The sequence below is a fragment of the Mya arenaria genome, chromosome 9, assembly GCF_026914265.1.
Source record: "Mya arenaria isolate MELC-2E11 chromosome 9, ASM2691426v1".
Taxonomy (NCBI): Eukaryota; Metazoa; Mollusca; class Bivalvia; order Myida; family Myidae; genus Mya; species Mya arenaria.
The window spans coordinates 42,759,992-42,779,928 of NC_069130.1; the positions used below are offsets into that span (position 1 = coordinate 42,759,992).

The window sequence follows — 19,937 nt, forward strand, 5'->3', positions numbered from 1 at the left end:
TCATCATCATCATCATCATCATCATTATCATCACCGCAACCACCACGAACAACAACAACAAAAATTTAAATCATCAACACTGCTTATCATCTTTCAATAAAGCCGAATAGAATATTACGATCGTACATTGAAACAAACAATAACTGTTCTTTGTAATATATTTCGCGAAAACTCCTATTTTGTATAATATGATATAAAAATACAAGTTATTTCAGCAAATTAAATGTCATTTTCGCACAGAAACCTATCTTCACGAAAGTTTCCGTTGATTTGAGTTTAAATTAGATAACTGGTTCTCTTTATTTAAATTATAGTATTTATATTACAAAAGATAACACTGTCATAAAACATCACCACATCTATTTAAGTCAGACGACATGTCAAGTTGTGCGGTTTGACATAACTAGCTTAATATCATTATAATGCGGCTTTTTTGTTTCAAAACACCGCAGGCGTAGTTCGTTCTATGCATATGGCTTGTCTGTAAGGCCAAAAAAATAATTGTTTGTTTAGGGTAACCTTCCCAAAATTTCTAGGTAGGTAAGGTAGGATTATTATTTTTTTTTTCAAAATCTGTCGTAAGTTCAGAGTGTTTTCTTGCACATGGCAGTCTTTCCTACATTACTGTCATTGCCTGACTTTGTTTTATCATATAAACAATAATTCTGATTAAAATCTGCATTTATCCGCCCTTCGTAACCGTCTATTCGCTAACAAATGTTGTTGTTTTTCTCAGAAACGGAAAAAAATAGTTAGGGTCGGCGCATTTTTATAGGTAGGATCGGGTTACCCGAAACGGACATATTTTTTGTTTAGGCCTAACATAAAAGTTTCGATGCTCATTCGCGCAAATGCTCTTGACTGGATTTTGTGTTAAATCGTACATACAGGATTGCAGGTAAATAAGGCTGCCATATTAACATCAATGGTGAAAAGTTATGTAATATTTGTTTAACGTTTTTGCTTTTTCCTTCAAGCTTCTCTTATTGCGTGTTTATTTGTGTTACATACAACGTATTTTTGTGGAATAAATAAGAATTCGACGGGTTTAAAGATAACCATAACAAAGCATATTATCTTTTTCGAAGAAAGAGAATCAGCGCATTTAATAGCTGTGTCGTCGTCGTCGGCTCGGTCGTCATTTGTGCAATTTTTTTATCTGAGTTTCCATATAACTGCCATCGGCGACATCACATATCTTGTTATTAATACCATACTTTTATAACTTCATGTCTTTCAGAACGTATCGAGTGATGAAAATATGTTTGATGACATTCATATTATTGTCTATATAAGCGTCCTAATGCCACAGTATATACTATTTTTGAGTTATACTATAACTAACCCAGGAGCAAATGTTATTCATAGCTTGGAGCGGATACTTAGTCAAATTTAGGATATATTTATTCCTAATAAGGTGATCCAAAGTCCTCATTAGGAGACACTTAGACCTTTTTTATAACACGGATATAATAAGTCCGTATTACTCCTTATAACAACAAGACACTTGGTTCCTGGGCCCAGTGTCCATAAGAAAAATATAAACCATTTTTATATATTTATTTTTGGTTTCCGTAACACTGACAGTGCCTATAACATCCATTGTGAATCTGAAATTTGGATTTAAGCATACTGAATGCGACTGCACTGATATTGTGATTTCGCAAGAGATTTGCGAAGATAAAGTAAGCTTTCAGTTTTGACTATAGAGGTTACATACACTCCAGTGTTTGATAATGACATTGGTCCAAAATATCTATTATCGTGAGCTTTCATCATATCTTGCAGCATGTCACGACAAGAAGTGAACTGTTGACAAGGTTGTCAGTATTGTGAAACATGTGTTATAACCGGACATGCTCTTGGTGTTTGACGCCTTAAGGTCGCGGTGGATTTACCTATGCATGACTACCATCGCTTAATGATGATGACTGTCAGATGCAATCGCACGTTTTGTGTTCTGTCTTAAATGTGATGTCAAAGCTCCAAGCATCAAAGGCATCTGACCACCTTGGTCACATTGTTTTAATGCTATTATTGCAGCAGCATTGTATAGAAATCATAATTTCAAAGCAACATTGGAAACATACGCTTACGATTGTGATGACGACGACCACGACGATAATGACTACGATGACGACGACGAAACAGACGACGACGATGATGATGATGATGATGGATGCGATATCGACGACAACGACGAAGACGACGACGATGATGATGATGATGATGATGATGATGATGATGATGATGATGATGATGATGGATGCGACGACGAGGACGACGACGACGATGATGATGATGATGATGATGATGATAAAGAACTGCTTAGCACGGAATACATTGAATTGAACAAGCTAGCACCTCCAAAGCATATCGACATTTATAATCACAGCTATGGGCAATGGGAATAATTTATTCCTTGCATAAATAACGCTTGTCTGCATTTTTTCAACATTTTATCAGATAACAAAAATCCTAAATGAAGACAAGAATACAAAATTAGCCCCTAAGACCCTGCACCCATTAACTGATCGATGTGTTTACTTAACTTATCGCATTTACATTTATATGCCCTTTTAGCTTAAGGGCTTATCTTATTTAAACAGCGGTCAAGCAAACAAGCATTTAAGTTTAGTTTTGACCAAAAGCTGCTGACGCGTTAAGTTACTAAAACAAGTGCAGCACTGGACATAACAGATTCCATTTGCAGTATTTGAAGGATTCATGATTCGAAGTAGTTAATCTATCTAAGAGGTGTTAATAGGAGTATAAGCAATTGCACTAAAGTACGTGTACGGCAATGTTTGATGTATGCCATCCGTCATGGATGCCTCGTAATCCAATATGGTACATAATTATTGACATATTTAACATTTTTAGAACAAAATGATGGCCAAATGGAACTAAATATATTTGCTGAAAAACGCTCTGATTTTTGTAAAAACCGTTAGAACTATTCTTAACACATTTATCTATCCTCCTCTTCCTCCTTCTACTCACTATTCTCGTCCTCATTCTCCTCCCCCTCCTTCTCGTCCTCGTCCTTCTACTCACCATACTCCTCATCCTCCTTCTTCTCCTCCTCCTCCTCCTCCTCCTTATCCTCCTCCTCCTCATCATCATCATCATCATCAGTAACAGTTGTAGCTGCAGCAGCATCAGCAGTAGCATTGCTTCTAATTTTAATATTCATTATTCTCTTTTTGGCATGCAAAAGTTATTATGGTTTTTTTAATCATATTTTTTCAACTCATTTATTTTTTCGCCACAATATCTTAATTCCTTAAAAATAACCCCGTTTTATCGAAATTACTTTATTGAATTCATACCTTTGAGAAAAAGCAACCTTTTATTTTCGCAAAAACATTTTTTATTGTGTTTAAATCAATCCAAATTTTTTGCGCATCATAAGATCATAGTTTGTACTGATAACATTTTTTTGTTGATTTGATTTGGCAATGGGTCGTTTTAATTCAATGTCAGTATTCATATAATTATTAATTTAAAAAAAGATAAGCTATCACAAAACATTAACGCTTCTATTTTAATCAAGAGGACATGACCTTGATGATAGGTAATACGTTATTCAGGTTGACTTTTGTAGCTTAATATATACTGCGTCTTTTTGTTTCAAAACAACGCAGGCATTGTTTGTTTGATTCAAATGGCTTGTCTACAAAATAAAGATGCGATGCGCATTCGCGCAAATTTCAATGACTTTGACTTTGATTATAAAATATATAATTAGGTTAAGTACCAAAGAGTTTACATTTAAACTTTGTTAATATTGTGTTTCTGTGAACCAGTTAAGAATACAAACGGGACGACATCTACTGTTTATGGGACTTGAAAAGGGAACGATTTTCAACAAGAAATTTACGGAGGTAAAGTAAATCCTTCATTTGAACTATAACATATATGCATATATAGGACAGGATATGTGTTGATTTCAGAGTAAGATAGTATTTTATATCACGTGTGTCAAAGAAAAACGTATTTTCACGCGTCGCGAAGCCACGAGTGAAGATATAGTTTTTTCTATGATCACCAACTAAAACAGATAGAGGATATTTTTTGGGGCTATTTGCTTCGTTACTTTTATTAACGCTAATATGTTCCAAAAATAACGATAGCACTTTTAAATTAAACAGGGCATGAATACATAACCAAATTACTACGCCGCCATTTATTGAATGAAAATATATAATGGTTGGATTAAAACATTTTCTTAGTTTTAGAGTTTGTTTCTTGATACATGAGTATTCAGTCATCCCTCATGATCACTGTCCAGGACCAGTCTAATTCGCTTAAAGACAGGTCGTTTTCCAGGTAGAGAGTGAATGTCACGCTAGGGTGTTGACGTGGGTGGGTAAAATAAAAAAAATAGTTAATCAGTTAATTGTTGTGTGGACTTTACGGATAGTTCATATAACGTATTCTAGCACATCGGATAGGCATTTCCGGTGAATTCAGCCGTGCTGGAAAACTCCATCTGGCATCCCCCCATGCCAGATGAGTTACGCGCTGTGACATAATACTTTTCATTTCTTTTATTTTACATTTAATGTAATCATTATTATGAGATTTCAATAGATGAGTTCCATAACTATTAACTTTACAAAAACACACCTTCAAAACAAAACAAAATAACCCTTAAAAGACGTGATACTGAAGGAACTTCTTGACGTATGCAGTGAATAAATATTAATGCGCGTCATGACGTCAGCTAACATCATCGCACGTGCTTTTTGGTGAAATTTACAAAACTGCGCTTTTCTATGCATTTTTCACAAAAAAAGTGTAATTCAAGGTATGCTAGAAAAAAATATCTATCATGTGTGTCCGTTTCGGATCGAAAAATCCGACCCTCGGACACGCTGCGTAGCCGGTAACTCGGCAAGCCTCGTTACCTGGCAACGCAGGTGCCCTCGGGTCGGATTTTTCGATCCGGAACGAAAACACATGACAGATATTATAATTACAACGACTAACAGTTCAAACTCAATATATTTGAACGATGATATAATATCCTAATTATGTTCGAGCAGTTGTTTCGTCCGTAATCTGTTGTGTACGAACGCAAATGTTCAAACATTCAACTTCAAAGTTCAAGAAAACGTTTGAAACACATGATTACCGGTTTTCTAATAAAGGGTAAGTTGTTTATTTCCAAATACATCTTATTTTCACTTGTCAAACATTTTTTCAAATTTTAGATTGCTTCATTTTTTGTTTTAAAAGTAACGTCTTTAGTTTAAACCAAGAGGAAGTAACTACAACGTATTTTAAAAGTTGTTCAAAACGTTGATATTTTACTCAATATTTTGCAGTTAAAATATCAAATTGATATTTTCGCTGTTGGTATTTCATATTATAATGTTATTAATAAGGTGATTTCATATTGGCCGAGTTATTTGTCCGAGGTTAGCTGTATTTGCCTGAGCCCGAAATGCCAACACGCCATATGTTTCACCTTCGTCGTCCATTTTGTCGGCGTACAAAATCATAATACGTAGTCGTAAAATCCACCAACGGGTTAAATACAACTGTTATATCAAACCGTACAAAGTGGTTCAATCGTTCAATAGGTTCAAGTATGCTAAATAGGTTTATACGAAGCACAAATTCTTCAAAACAGTCGGAAACTGAAAACAAAATGGCTACCTTTAAAACTAATTTTCAGCGTATTTCTCATATTAGGCGAGTTTCGACAGCCAATAAAAATGGCTCATTTCTCAAATCTTATATTAGGCGAGTTTTGTAGCCAATCAAAGCGGAGTAAACTCATATTAGGCGAGTTTTGTCGATATTGGCCGAGTTTGGTCGATATAGAGCGTGTTCTGGCATATATTGTCTTCAATTGTTTTGTATTGATGCGGCAATTGTCTCTGTATCTCGTCAAATACGTAATAGTTGATTAATAAATTATTAAAAAACCCATATTTCATCGAAAAGCATGAATAAAACAGACATATTTTTTTATAATGACATTTGCTCTATATATGCGTATAACATTTCTGGCGCGCTTTCAACAAATCTTGAAATAAATCACGACAAAAAGTGAAGTTTCGTTGACAAGGTTGTCACTTTAGGTGAAACATGTGTTAAAACCGGAAATGTGCATGGTAATGTGATCCTTAAGACCGCGTTTGATTGTATGTTTCTACTTTACTTGTGCCAACTATCATTAAGGTTTTGTTTTCTTCTTGCGCAAGATAAATGATGGCTGTCAGGTGATTGCACTCGCATATTTTTTGACGTTTTTTGTTATGTCCAAATTGCGATGTCAAGGCTTCGAACATCAAATGCATCTGATCACCTTCTAGCCGCATTGTTAAAAGGCTAATATTACAGCGACGTTATATAGAAATCACAGTCCCAAAGCGGGAATAGGAAAACACGCTCACTATTGTGTTGATGATAATGATGATGATGGTGCAGGTGCTGCTGCTGCTGCTGCTGCTGCTTATGGTGATGATGATGAACTGCTCAGGACGGAATACTTGAACATTGAATTGAAAATGCTATCACCACTAAATCATATCGCAACTTAAAATCACAGTAATGATATGAGAATGATTTATTATTCGAATAAAACACGCTCGTCTGCTATTTGCAACATTTTATCAGATAACACAAATCCTTAATGAAAACAAGAATACAAAATTGACCCTAAGACCCTGCACCCATAAACTTATCGATTTGTTTACTTAACTTATAGCCAGTCATATGTATATGCCTTTTTGGCTTAAGGGCTTATCGTATTGATTTTACACTGCTTAACAGCGGTCAAACAAACAAGACGTTAAGTCAAGTATTTTACTCAAAAATGATGATGCGTTTAGTTACTACTTAGTGATTTTAATAGGAGTAGAAGCAATTGCATTAAAGTAAGTGTATGCCAATGTTTAAGATATGCTTTCCGTCATAAGGATGCCTTGTGATCCACTATTATATAAGTATTATTTGAGTTAACATATTTAAAATGATATGATGGCCAAATGGAACCAAACGCTGATTTTGTTTTTGAAAATAAGAAAAATGTTTTATTTTTGCCACTCCTCCACTTCCTCCACCTCCTCCTCAGCAGCAGCAGCAGAAGCAGGAGCTGCATCATCATCATCATCATCATCATCATCATCATTTCTTAACATCTTCCTATTCACATTTATATATTGGTAGGTTAAAATTGGTCCAAAACATTTCAAACATTAGGTAAGGTTCAATATATATATAGCATATATATATATATTCGTTCTCTTGGTATGACTTCAATACGAAAACAAACTTATTTTCGCGAAAACATATATTTCATATCTTATTTTAGAGTTATTTTCACAGATATCTTAATTTCTTTGCAATAACCCAATTTTCTCTAAATTAGCTTATTTACTATTGAGAAAAAGTGCGTATTTTCGCTTGCCTGATTTTCCAAAAAAAAAAACCCAGCTTATTTTTGTATTTATATTATTCCCAAATAGTTCATAAGGTCATAGCTTTTATTGATAACATATGTTTGTTTCTTGGTGATTTGATTTACGGTTGTTTAAATGGGTCACATTAATTAAATCTTAAGTTTTATATTACGAAAGATAAGCTGTCATAAAACATCACCTCATCTATTTAAATCAAGACGACATTGTCATTGACGATAGGTGATAACTTATACAGGTGGTCTTTTGTACCTTAACACATATGCATACTGCGTTTTTTTCTATAAAACGACGCCGGCAAAGTTTGTTTTATTTACATGTCTGTAAAATAGAGTTGCGATACTTATTTGCTTCCAAATCCAGTTACCGGATATTTTATTATATTTTTAACAGGATTTCAGGTAAATTGTGTTGTTAAACATGAAAGGCGAAAAGCAGTACCATTTGTATAACGTATTTATTTCCCCTCGAAACTTTCTCTTATTTTGTGTTATTGTGAGTTACATCATAAATCGAAGGTTTTAAAGATAACCATATAACCTATTTAGAAAAATACCGTTTCTTAAACCTACAGCAAGACTTTGACAGACATTTGCAAAACAAAGCATAACTGTCAACGGTGACACCACTTATCTTGTTGTTAATATTATAATAATTATATACCTTAATATCCTTCTATTATCGTACTTAGTTATATTTAATTATTTCCTCGTTATAAGGGTATACTTTTTAAGCGTCCTAGTGCCACAGTCAATACTATTTTCAGAGAAATTTATTCCAAATTAGGAGATATAAATTCCTAATTTGGAGATACTTATTCCTTTTTAACAGATACTATCTCATTTTTAGGAGATACTTGGTTCCTTACTAATTATCTTCGAATTACGAGAACTAAAGCCGTGTGTACAGAACTTTGTTAAAGTAGACAACGTGATTAACGACATCGCTGTTAAGTTTTAAAGGTGAAATATTTCACGATGTGCTCGTATATCTAAATAAATCAAATACAGTTAAAGCAGTGGTCTTAAATCTTGCTTAAAATACCGCAGATCACAAATGTATCCCTAAGACTTCCAGAGCAATAAAGATTTGAAAGTTAACAACAAATGAAGTTAACAACGGTTTTAACTTTAAAAATGGGCTGATTGTTCAGAACTTTGTCAGAGTTAACAACGTTGTAAACGGAATCGTTGTAAACTTTAACACGAAATATTTTATGATGTGCTGATATTTATAAGTAAAACAAGCATAGCTGAATCAGCTATCTCAATATATGTTAATATCACGGCAGATTACATGCGTGTCCATGAAACTGTCTGAGTATTAAAAATTTGAAAGTAAACAATGATCGAGTTAACAACGTTGTTAACTTTTACAATATTCTAAACAATCGGCCGAATGTTCGTACAAATCGGCCATCTGTCTCATAGTTAGGACTTAACACCTCGTTATAAAGTAGCATGCATGTTTTAAGTGTTACAAGCTTATCTCTTGAAACGATTAAAGAAATACAAATGTCGCAAAAATGCAGATAAAATATACTCCACATACATCAATGTTTTCAAGGTGCATTTTAACCCAAACACGTCTGTTTATGATAATATACCCTTGTTTATACACCGTTCATATTAGCAGTGCCCTAAATGAGCCTTAAAAGGTAATATATTTGGACTTAAACCTGTTGAGTGAAACTTGAAAAAAAGGAACGATATTGTGATTCCAAAAGAGGTATGCATCTGTAAAGTTTTTAGTTCGGACAATAAGACATATATCCGACCATTGCTTTATAATTGTCATTGGTTCTAAATAGTTGTTTTCGTGCGCTTTCAACAAATCTTGCAGTATATCACGACAAAACATTAATGTTTGTTTGACAAGGTAATCACTTTTGCGAACGACATGAACTTGGTTTTGTTTTCGCGATAGATTTTATGTGCAATTTAAGCACTTCTTAACTTTTGCACAACTGCCAACGCTTAGCGTAGGTTTTTCATCTTGTTCACGATTCATGATGCTGATGTCGTATGTAAACACTTGCATCATGATGAACGTTTTGTTTTATGTCTAAATGTCAAGGCACCATGTATCAAAGGCATCTGATTACCGCATGTTCGTATGGTTAAATTGAGAATATTGCAGCGTTACTGTATTGAAAACATAGTCCAAAAGCAACAATTATCAATCACGATGACGGTGCTGCTGTTGTTATTGATGGTGATGATGATGATGATGATGATGATGATGATGATGATGACAACGATGTTGATGATGATGATGTTGATGACGACGATGATGATGATGATGATGATGACGACGACGACGACGACGACGACGACGACGATGAAAGCTAAGAACGAAATACATTGAACAATCCAAATACTTATATACACGTCGTATCGGTATTTATGACCTCAGCTAGTGGCAATGCGACTAATTCGGTCCTCGTATAAATAACGCTTGTCAGTCACTTTTGTTATTTTATCAGATAACAGGAATTATGAAAGAAAATTAGAATACAAAATAAGCCCCTTATACCTTACATCCATTAACTAATCGATTTGTTGGTTTTACTTAAAATTCATGAGTTTATATTTTTTAGGCTTAAGGCTTGTCTGGTAAACAGTGGGTCAATTAAATAAACATTAAGATAATTATTTTCATCATCATGATTATCATCATCATCATCATCATCATCATCATCACTGCTTAGAATCTTTAAAACCATTTTATAAATTGTGTGTGATAAAGTTAGTCCAAATAACTATTCACCTAGGGTTTATCTGATATCTAAACGTATTGGTTTACTGACTTAAACTGCGTTTCAGGTTTGGCTGAAGTACGAATATAACCTCACCATTCGCCATTAATCATCTATTTTATATCATCTTTTTTAATTAACATGTAAGTTTTGCAAAAGATATAACATTTCTGGCCAAAAATCTGTAATACCATTTATTCTTGCGTGTAAATTTCTGTCATACCGTTTTTGCGAAGCATATTTGCATATAAAATAGCTTATATGTTGTATTTTATCAGACTCAATTTATGGATAAACAAAGAGATTATATTTTTGATTGATACATACTTACGTGTGGTTTCGTGATTTGATTCAGTCGCTTGAATAAAATCATTTCAATTATACTTCAAAACATGAGCTGTCATAAAACACCGCGGCATCTATTTTATCAAGACGACATGTCATTGACGGCAGGTAATAAGTTATTCGGGTTGACTATTCTAGCTTATAATATACTGCGTATTTTTGTTTCAAAACAACGCAGGCATTGTTTGTTCATCGATGTGGCTTGTCTTTAACATTGTATTGTGATGCTCATCTGTGTAAAGTTCAAATGACCGGACAATTTTGATAAAGACTGTTTGTTAGTTAAATTGTTCACAGGATTGCAGGTAAATTATGTTATTATATAACATTTAAGTTGAACGGTAGTATTAATTGTTTAACTTTTTGCGTGCTTGTCCGGTAATGCACCAGTCAATTGTAACCACGCCCCCCCCCCCCCAGGTCCGGGGGTATACCGGGGATAGCCGGGGAATTTGGCCGTGTTTTTACCTTTTAGGTGGCCCGGCAGTGCCGGGTGAATGCCGTGGTTTTGTCTTCGCTTTAAATATAGTGGGGAATGAGCCTTTCCTAGGGTATCTTGGGTGCGGGGGCATTTGGCCGGGATTTTAACCATCTATTCGTTCGCGCAGGGCGGGAATTTTAGCCGGGGCTGGCTGGACCAAAAGTCAAAGTCCTCGCTATTCCCCGGACCTGGGGGGCGTGGTCCCAATTGACTGGTGCATAAGCGCAGTAGGAAACACACTCGCTTATCACCGGAATCAATTCCCGGCTTTGGTGCATGTGAGTTTGGTTAGTGGTCACCAAGCCGGATAAGTGGGTTATCGCCGGTTTCCGACCAAACTCTGGTGCAACATCGTGCAAACGAACGTGATTTTATTTTTTAAATCGTTGTCAAATAAATAACGGCTGAACTAACGTTTTCGGTTCCGCCTCGAATCTTTCGCTAACTCTTTCTTTATGAGCTTCACCTACTTTTTTTTTCGCAAAACATAATAAATAGACGGTTTTAAAGATAACTACAACGAACCATATTCACTTTCAGTTCATCTGTTTTTTCGACCAAAATCCTTGGCATTGTCGGAGTCGTTGTCATAGTACAAACCTTTAACCTTTGCCATATTTGGTGCTAAAGTGATAAGGTTTTAATATCTACCAAAGTCATTGATGGTTTGGTGTCATATGACCTGTTAAACATTTAGTGAAATTAACCCCCCCCCCCCCAAAAAAAAAAAAAAAAAAAAAAAATGTTAAATGTCACTAAATGTCTTACAGGTCATATGCCGACACCAAAGCAGGAGTTCATTTTTTTCAAATGACAGTGATTTCTATGTGCTTGATAATATCATAATGCACCAGTCAATTGTAACCACGCCCCCGCCCCCAGGTCCGGGGGTATACCGGGGATAGCCGGGGAAATGGGCCGTGTGTTAACCTTTCAGTTGGCCTCGCAGTGCCGGGTGAATGCGGTGGTTTTGATCTCGCTTTAAATATAGCGGGAAATGGGCCTAATCTAAGGTCCCATGGGTGCGGGGGCATTTGGCGAGGATTTTACCATCTGTTCGTCCCCACAGGGCGGGGATTTTAGCCGGGGTTGGCTGGACCGTAAGACAAAGTCCCCGCTATTCCCTGGACCTGGGGGCCGTGGTTACAATTGACTGGTGCCAGGGGCGGATACAGGAATCAACGTTAGAGGGGCGTAGCTTAGGGGCGCAACCTTTTGACATGCACCCCTCCCTCTGAACCGAAAGTGTATGGCATAAACTGTTTGCAGATGGATTGGGGTTTAGCAATCAAGAAAAATTAACAATTTGTAGTTGGAAATGATGCATTATGGGCGTATTTTATTATTTTTTATCTCCTAAATTGACATAAAAAGTAACCTTTGACGTTTTTAGAGGGGGCGCGCGCCGGATGCGCCCCCCCTCTAAATCCGCTAGTGGGTGCATAACGTTTACGCCTTCATCCAGACAATATTAATCAAGCTAAATGCCTTTACAGTAAAAAAAATAGTTTCTTACGTCTTAATATCAGACACAAACTGAAGAAAGTGAAGTTAAGTTAATCAACATTTGTATTTTCATAAAAGGCGTTCAAATAATAGATAGGGCCAATTGCAATTTATTTGGTAGTTTGCACCGTTAATACTCTTCTCTATTTTATAGCAATTCCGTGATAAAACAAAGACTACCCCGCACTTTGAGGTCACGAGATTCGATCTCTGATTGTACATGGTTAGCGAGGATTTACTTTTTATTTTTTTAACTTGAAATTGAAAACATTGTTTTTATTAATTTAACTTAATTATTCGAAAAAAAAGTTTTTTATATCATCAGCATGAAAAGTATTTCTACTATATAAAGCAACACATTATTGGTTTCCCTTATTAATTGAATAAGAGAGTTCTTAAAATCAATTAAAATAGCCTTCATACAGAGACGAGTGGCAAACTATTTGTTCTATGTTTTCTATTATATTATATACTAGTATATACACGTCATGATGTATAACTCCCGCGATAGCTCAGTTGGTAGAGCGGAGGACTGTAGTGGTTATATACAACTGTCATCCTTAGGTCACTGGTTCAAATCCGGTTCGCGGGATATATCTTTTTGAAGATTTTTTTCCTTTCTATTTTTCAATTATTAGTCTAATGTTTTTTACCTTAACTCGACGAAATTCTTTTCAAAAACAATAGAAAAAAGTTTTAAAAGATTTTAAAAAGTCAATCAAGGGCCGTAATTTGTATTAAGGATAATATGGAGTTATGTAACCTAATTGTATGATGGCAGACAACAATAGTGTGAAATATGACGACGATTGAAAGGTATAAAAAATATTAATGAAAATCCAATCTTCACCTAAAACATTTTCCTCCTTTTAGGTTTGAATGTCAATTTAGGTTTGAATGTCAATCAAGGGCCATAATCTGTATATTTAGGATAACCTAATTGTGTGATCATCCTGAACAACTGTGCAAGGTATGAAGTGAATTGAATAAAGGGTATTTGAGTTATAAGAGGAAATGCCAACTTGCCCTAAAAATCAAGATATGCATATGAAACTTGGCACAACGGTTACCAAAGACTAAACATGACCATGAATAGTAAGGTTTTCATTCTCGTTGTAACATGTATCGAGTAATGCCCAATTAACGACTAAACATAACAACAGACGAGAGTTGGCGTCTGTTTCGGCGCACTTGTCCTAATAATCATCGATAATTAAGTAAAATCTAAACCGTTTGAGGTCTGACAAAGGTGTGGTTCATTGGGGGATCGGCCCCTGACTCGATCGAAACCGGTCCGTGCTGTCCTTATGCGCATAAATGTGCGCACGGAAACGCCTGTCAGAGGTCTTGTAGTGAGGAGTGTGTTTTGTGTCAGCAGTCAATTATACATTTAATGAATTTGAACGAGAGCATAGATAGTTAATATAACATGTTGCATAATACCGCTAAATGCTGGTAGAATATTTTTCAGACTATATACAGTACCATCATCTTATTAGAGAAATCAGCGTTTCTGCAAACTACAGTCCGTAGTTGACCGACATTTGCAAAACAAAGCATAACTGTCAACGGTGACACCACTTATATTGATGTTAATACTTGTTTAGCTCCTGTCTGTCCACAAATGTACCTGTCATATGATACAGTTTATTATTTCCGCGTTATGGTTTACAAATCTCGAAATGAATAACAGAGTAAGGCAGTGTAAGGCAGAGTAAAACAGAGTAAGGCAGTGTAAGGCAGAGTAAGGCAGTGTAAGGCAGAGTAAGGCAGTGTAAGGCAGTGTAAGGTAGAGTAAGGCAGTGTAAGGCAGTGTAAGGCAGTGTAAGGCAGAGTAAGGCAGTGTAAGGCAGAGTAAGGCAGTGTAAGGTAGAGTAAGGCAGTGTAAGGCAGAGTAAGGCAGTGTAAGGCAGAGTAAGGCAGTGTAAGGCAGAGTAAGGCAGTGTAAGGCAGAGTAAGGCAGTGTAAGGCAGTGTAATGCAGTGTAAGGCAGAGTAAGGCAGTGTAAGGCAGTGTAAGGTAGAGTAAGGCAGTGTAAGGCAGAGTAAGGCAGTGTAAGGTAGAGTAAGGCAGTGTAAGGTAGAGTAAGGCAGTGTAAGGCAGAGTAAGGCAGTGTAAGGCAGTGTAAGGCAGTGTAAGGCAGAGTAAGGCAGTGTAAGGCAGAGTAAGGCAGTGTAAGGTAGAGTAAGGCAGAGTAAGGCAGTGTAAGGCAGAGTAAGCAGTGTAAGGCAGACTAATGCAGAGTAAGGCAGAGTAAGGCAGTGTAAGGCAGAGTAAGGCAGAGTAAGGAATTGGTTCAGTGTCATTAAGCGTCAGTGTGGATTTTTTTCAATTTGATGCATGTTCAACTCATTTGACTTTAAAAGGGTTAGACAACAGGCCCCAATTTCTCAAAACGTTATAAGTCCCTTATAACAGGATTAAGCTAAGCTCATTATTTTTGTTTTTTCAATAATTTGCGTTATATTTACTTCTTTAAGAGTGTTTATACGATAGGAATTACAGTATCTTAATGATAATCACAATTAATTATTTTTCAATTATCAAAATTCAATTTGAGTATGCATTTTGGCTAATTGAAATAAGTTACTTAAGCCTGTTAAGCTTAAGAAGTTTCGAAAAATTGGGGCCAGATCTAGCTTGTCCAATCCTCGGCAAATACAGTATTATCTGAAAACAAGCATATAATTGTCAAAGCGAGCTAGAAGGAGGCCGATAATACATCACTTTACATGGTTAAAATAATAAACGCAACAATCATGTTGCTGTTCCTCCTTTAAAATAGCGCATAATGGCTTCTATTAAGTTTAAATCATAGTTGTTTATGAGTACAGATAAATATACCGACGCTTATATTGTTTAACTAACTGGGATTTAGGTGGTAGACAACCGTAGTAAACTTTGAATTGTAAAAATTAGCATAAACTGCGAAAGATGCATGTGCTGTAAGCGATGTGACACATCAGTGTGTAAGATACAATGCGTTATACACAACGATATCAATTTTATGTCAGTTTATGACAATTTCTTTTTTCTTGCATTTATATCATGTAGTGTCTAGCCCCTTTAATGACAAAAACATAAAAACACAACAACATATGATTAACGTACATATAAAAAAGCTTCATAAAGGTTTTTGTTTTTATTTATACGTTTCCGCATATTACATAGTTAAAAAGCGCCAAAATATCGATATTTTTTATCCGTACCGAAATCATATGATTTTATCATTAAGTTATTTAAGTTAAATTAGTAAAACATGGTAATGATCATTAAGTTATTAAAATTAAATGAGTTAAATTACATCCTTATGCACTAAATTTGAAAACTAATAATTTTTGGCATCAGCCTAAATTGTGCGCCTTTAAGATTTTCACAGTGAAAACTTGATTACGAAAATGATGTTGACTTAAACTGGCAATGGTGCTTCCGAAAATGATATATGGCTCTTTATTTCTAAATATACGATACATGCATATACACATGGATCCATAATTGACGAATTGTATATGATGGATGTAGAAATTTCATTTCAAACAGTTTTGATCCTTTTATGATGAGAAACTTGTAGAAACTGATTCATGGCTATTCCGGTTTATTATGTAAACAATGCCAAACACAGGGGAAGTAATTATCAATTAATTCGTAGGCTAAATTATACTTAAATCTTAAAATTGGTTAGAATCTAGTTGAGGTATTTATAAATTCGGTCTACCAAAACAACAACTTTTGGTATCGGTTACTTTAGAAATGATTCAGTTAATGGTTTTAGAATTAGTTGCAAATTGATATGAAAATCAGTGTCGAGTTTGTTGCACGTATTTCTGGTTACAAACATGATCTCATCTGGACTGATTTCCGCTAAATGCGTATTATTATACGCTTCGGTAACTTACGTCTTACAAAATTTAAACAAAGAAGTAAAAGACTCTGAGTCATTTTATCCAAGCTTTCATTTAGCTGTAGCTGTTGTTGCTTCATGAAGACTGTTTAAACATTATGTGCGTATTACCTGTCAATGTTCGGAATATGAGTTGTAATGGTTGTAATTAAACCCGTCAATAGAGAATAAAAAATAATATGGACTCTATTTGGCTACGGTTTAAACCCCTTAAATGTAATATAACAAACAATCTGTTTCGGCTATCTTTCAGCCCGCCAATATATAATGTAATCTTTTAATATTCCTATCTTAAAACCTGCCAATATAAAGTATATCATATCGAGCATGTTATTGCTATCTTTAAAACCGTCATTATAAAGTATATCGTACCTTCTTTGTTATGGCTATCTTTAAACCCGCTAATATTAAGTATATGTTACAGTCTATGTTATGGCTATCTTTAAACCCGCCAATATAAAGTATAATGATACAGAATATGTTAATGCTATCTTTAAAACCGTCAATATAAACTATATGATATTAACTATGTTAATGCTATCTTTAAACCGAATCAATATAAAGTATATCATATCGATCATGATATTGCTATCTTTAAAACCGTCAATATAAGTATATCGTACCTTCTTTGTTATGGCTATCTTTAAACCCGCTAATATTAAGTATATGTTACAGTCTATGTTATGGCTATCTTTAAACCCGCCAATATAAAGAATAATGATACAGAATATGTTAATGCTATCTTTAAAACCTTCAATATAAACTATATGATATTAACTATGTTAATGCTATCTTTAAACCGAACCAATATAAAGTATATCATATCGATCATGTTATTGCTATCTTTAAAACCGTCAATATAAGTATATGGTACCTTCTATGTTATGGCTATCTTTAAACCCGCTAATATTAAGTATATGTTACATTCTATGTCATGGCTATCTTTAAATCCGTCAATATAAACTGTATGATATTGACTATGTAAATGCTATCTTTAACTCGCCAATATAAAGTATAATGATACGGACTATGATATGGCTATCTTTAAACCCGCCAATATAAAGTGTATGATATAGGTTATGTTATTGCTATCTTTAACCCGCCAATGTATTGTATATAATATAAACTCTTTGTAACTTTCGGCCTTGTTACCAGAGGATATATATATATATATATATATATATATATATATATATATATATATATATATATATATATATATATATATATATATATATATATATATATATAACGTTCGTATCGTTTACCTTTGATTATGTTCAATTTGAAATAGAGATACTTTTATACAACAAGTGTGCTAACTAAAAGTTGTTGTAACGCCCGACAAATGTTGATTTAATGGTTTAGTAAATAATGAGTAAGTAGAGCGAAGCCTAGTAATAATTTGTATAGTGTTCGCGCGAAATGTCCAATTCCTTTATAAAAACTCTCGCACGAGTGTCAAACTGGCTTTATTATGCCTCTCTTGTCTGATTATACGAACATAATGTTTCAGTGTTACAAAAAATACAACCATGTAACTGTTCTATATTGGATTATTTCAGAATCCAGGGCGCCTGCAACGCCACAACCGATGAATATGACTTGACAGGACGGTTTCCATGAAAATACTTATTCAGAAGTAACAGACAGCTATACGTGATTATCCGTTTAACCGCCGGACTGGTTATACAAAACGTGATTAAGCATTCATAACTGGACTGGTTGTAAAAAAGAAGCAATGAATAAGTTATAAGAAAGAAATTACTTGTACTTAACAAAAGCTTGTAATGGCATAACCAAAAAGCGGAAAGACACAGAAAATTGGAGTTTCTGACGAGTTGATCATGTATCAATGTTGAGTTTCATTGATTTAAGCCCTGGGTATGGATTTTATACAAACTGGAGTGAAAACGTTGAAAAGGTAAAGCATAGTTTGATATTTAGTATATTTCCAAGACAAAGTTATAAGGGTAAACCTGTGAGGGTTTGATGATAGTCTGTATCATTTTACTTTATAATGGCGGGTTTAAAGATAGCCATAACATAGTCTCTATCATTATTCTTTATATTGGCGGGCATTAAGATAGCCATAACATAGTCTGTATCATTATACTTAATATTGGCGGGTTTAAAGATAGCCATAACATAGTCTGTATTGTTATAAATAATATTAGCGGATTTAAAGATAGCCATAACATAGTCGATATCATATACTTTTCATTGGCGGGTTTGAAGATGGCAATAAAATAGTTTATTGTAAATACTTTATTATTTGCCGGTTTGGTGAAGATCATGACATAGTCTATATTATATACTTTATTCAGTATGCAATTATTAACAAAGTGCTAAATACGGGAGAAAATTTATTTTGCTAGTTTATTGATTACGGACGGATAGTATTTTGATACTGTTTTGCCCAAATTGAAAGATACTTTCTATGACTAAAGTTATTAAGTCAAAACTATGCAACAGCATTTTCCATCACGTGTGCTGCTTAAAGCTACACTCTAAAATGTGTACAGTTTTGACTTTTTTATATTCTTATTGTCTCAGAAACAGCTGGGTTTGGCACTAATGCCCTCTATTCATATCAGATAACTATTTGGAAGACTGCCGACAATTTCATTTTTCTGTAAGGCTTAATAACGCTTTCAGCCATAAAACATCAAATTGCGATCTGATCTTTTGTCAGTAGGCTTATATCCCTGGTGTCCAGACATATGCACCATAAATTGGCTCATTCAAAGAAAAAAAATGTAACAAGTTGTCAAAACAATCAATCTGTGAGAGTGAAGCTTTAAAGGTCTTCAACTCGTTTGTGGTCATGGAAGTTTATTATGAGGTATAAAAAGTGTATCGGATTTGTGTCCAGGGCCATTGGTCGTATAAATTATATTAGAAGAAAACAACTACATAATAGTCCGCCCGGTTAGCTCAATCGGTAGAGCGTTGGACTGAGAATCGATTAACCCGGGTTCGATTCCCGGGCGGACCAGGTCACTTCTGTTGTGATTGGTTATGAAATCCTTTCTACGACCATTCGCACTGTACCACTGCCCCTGGCATGTACGGAAGTTGTCAGTTCCTTGCAGAGGTGACGGCACCTAGTACTGGTTAACTGCCTGATAAACTGCCCAGGATAGGTGTGCGGTGGTTAAACTGTCACTCTGGGACCCTTCAATGTGCTCACGCCGGGACCTGGAGTATAAACTACTAACACCACCAACTACATAACATAATGTTTTATAATACAGTTTGTGTACAATGTTAACTATACCATAGCAGTTTCGATGTTTTGCCTTCTGGTTGGGGTTTGGAAGTAGTTCGTTACAGCACGAACAAAGATGCCAAATTGACAAAGGATATTTTGATACGTTTCTCGTCCAGGAAACAATGGCAATTCGTGTTTATAAGGTGCCTATTTTACGTAATTGATTAATAATAAAGAAAATAAAGTACATTAAAATACATAATGAAATTTGTACCCAATTGCTTCCAAATTACAAG

General features: G+C 34.9%; 1 protein-coding gene and 2 non-coding genes across 6 annotated transcripts in view; all 3 read left to right on the top strand.

The window, feature by feature from the left end:
- The first annotated feature begins 845 nt into the window (after positions 1-845).
- Positions 846-19,937, top strand: part of LOC128202915 (proline-rich protein 5-like) — a 47,972-nt gene continuing 28,880 nt past the window's right edge. The window contains exons 1-2 of one of the 4 annotated variants that reach the window (XM_052904090.1): positions 846-898; positions 17,993-18,351. In XM_052904090.1, the coding sequence (XP_052760050.1) occupies positions 18,314-18,351 (38 nt within the window). In that variant the 5' untranslated portion in view covers positions 846-898; positions 17,993-18,313. Of the gene's footprint in view, positions 899-3,792; positions 3,888-9,142; positions 9,165-10,712; positions 10,845-17,992; positions 18,352-19,937 lie in introns of those variants that run through there. The other 3 variants (XM_052904089.1, XM_052904087.1, XM_052904088.1) reach the window with 3 other exon arrangements.
- Positions 13,028-13,118, top strand: Trnay-gua (transfer RNA tyrosine (anticodon GUA)). Its single transcript is given in 2 exon segments — positions 13,028-13,064; positions 13,083-13,118. It is a non-coding gene; the product is annotated as a tRNA-Tyr (tRNA).
- Trnal-gag (transfer RNA leucine (anticodon GAG)) lies at positions 19,349-19,425 on the top strand. The gene has a single exon. It is a non-coding gene; the product is annotated as a tRNA-Leu (tRNA).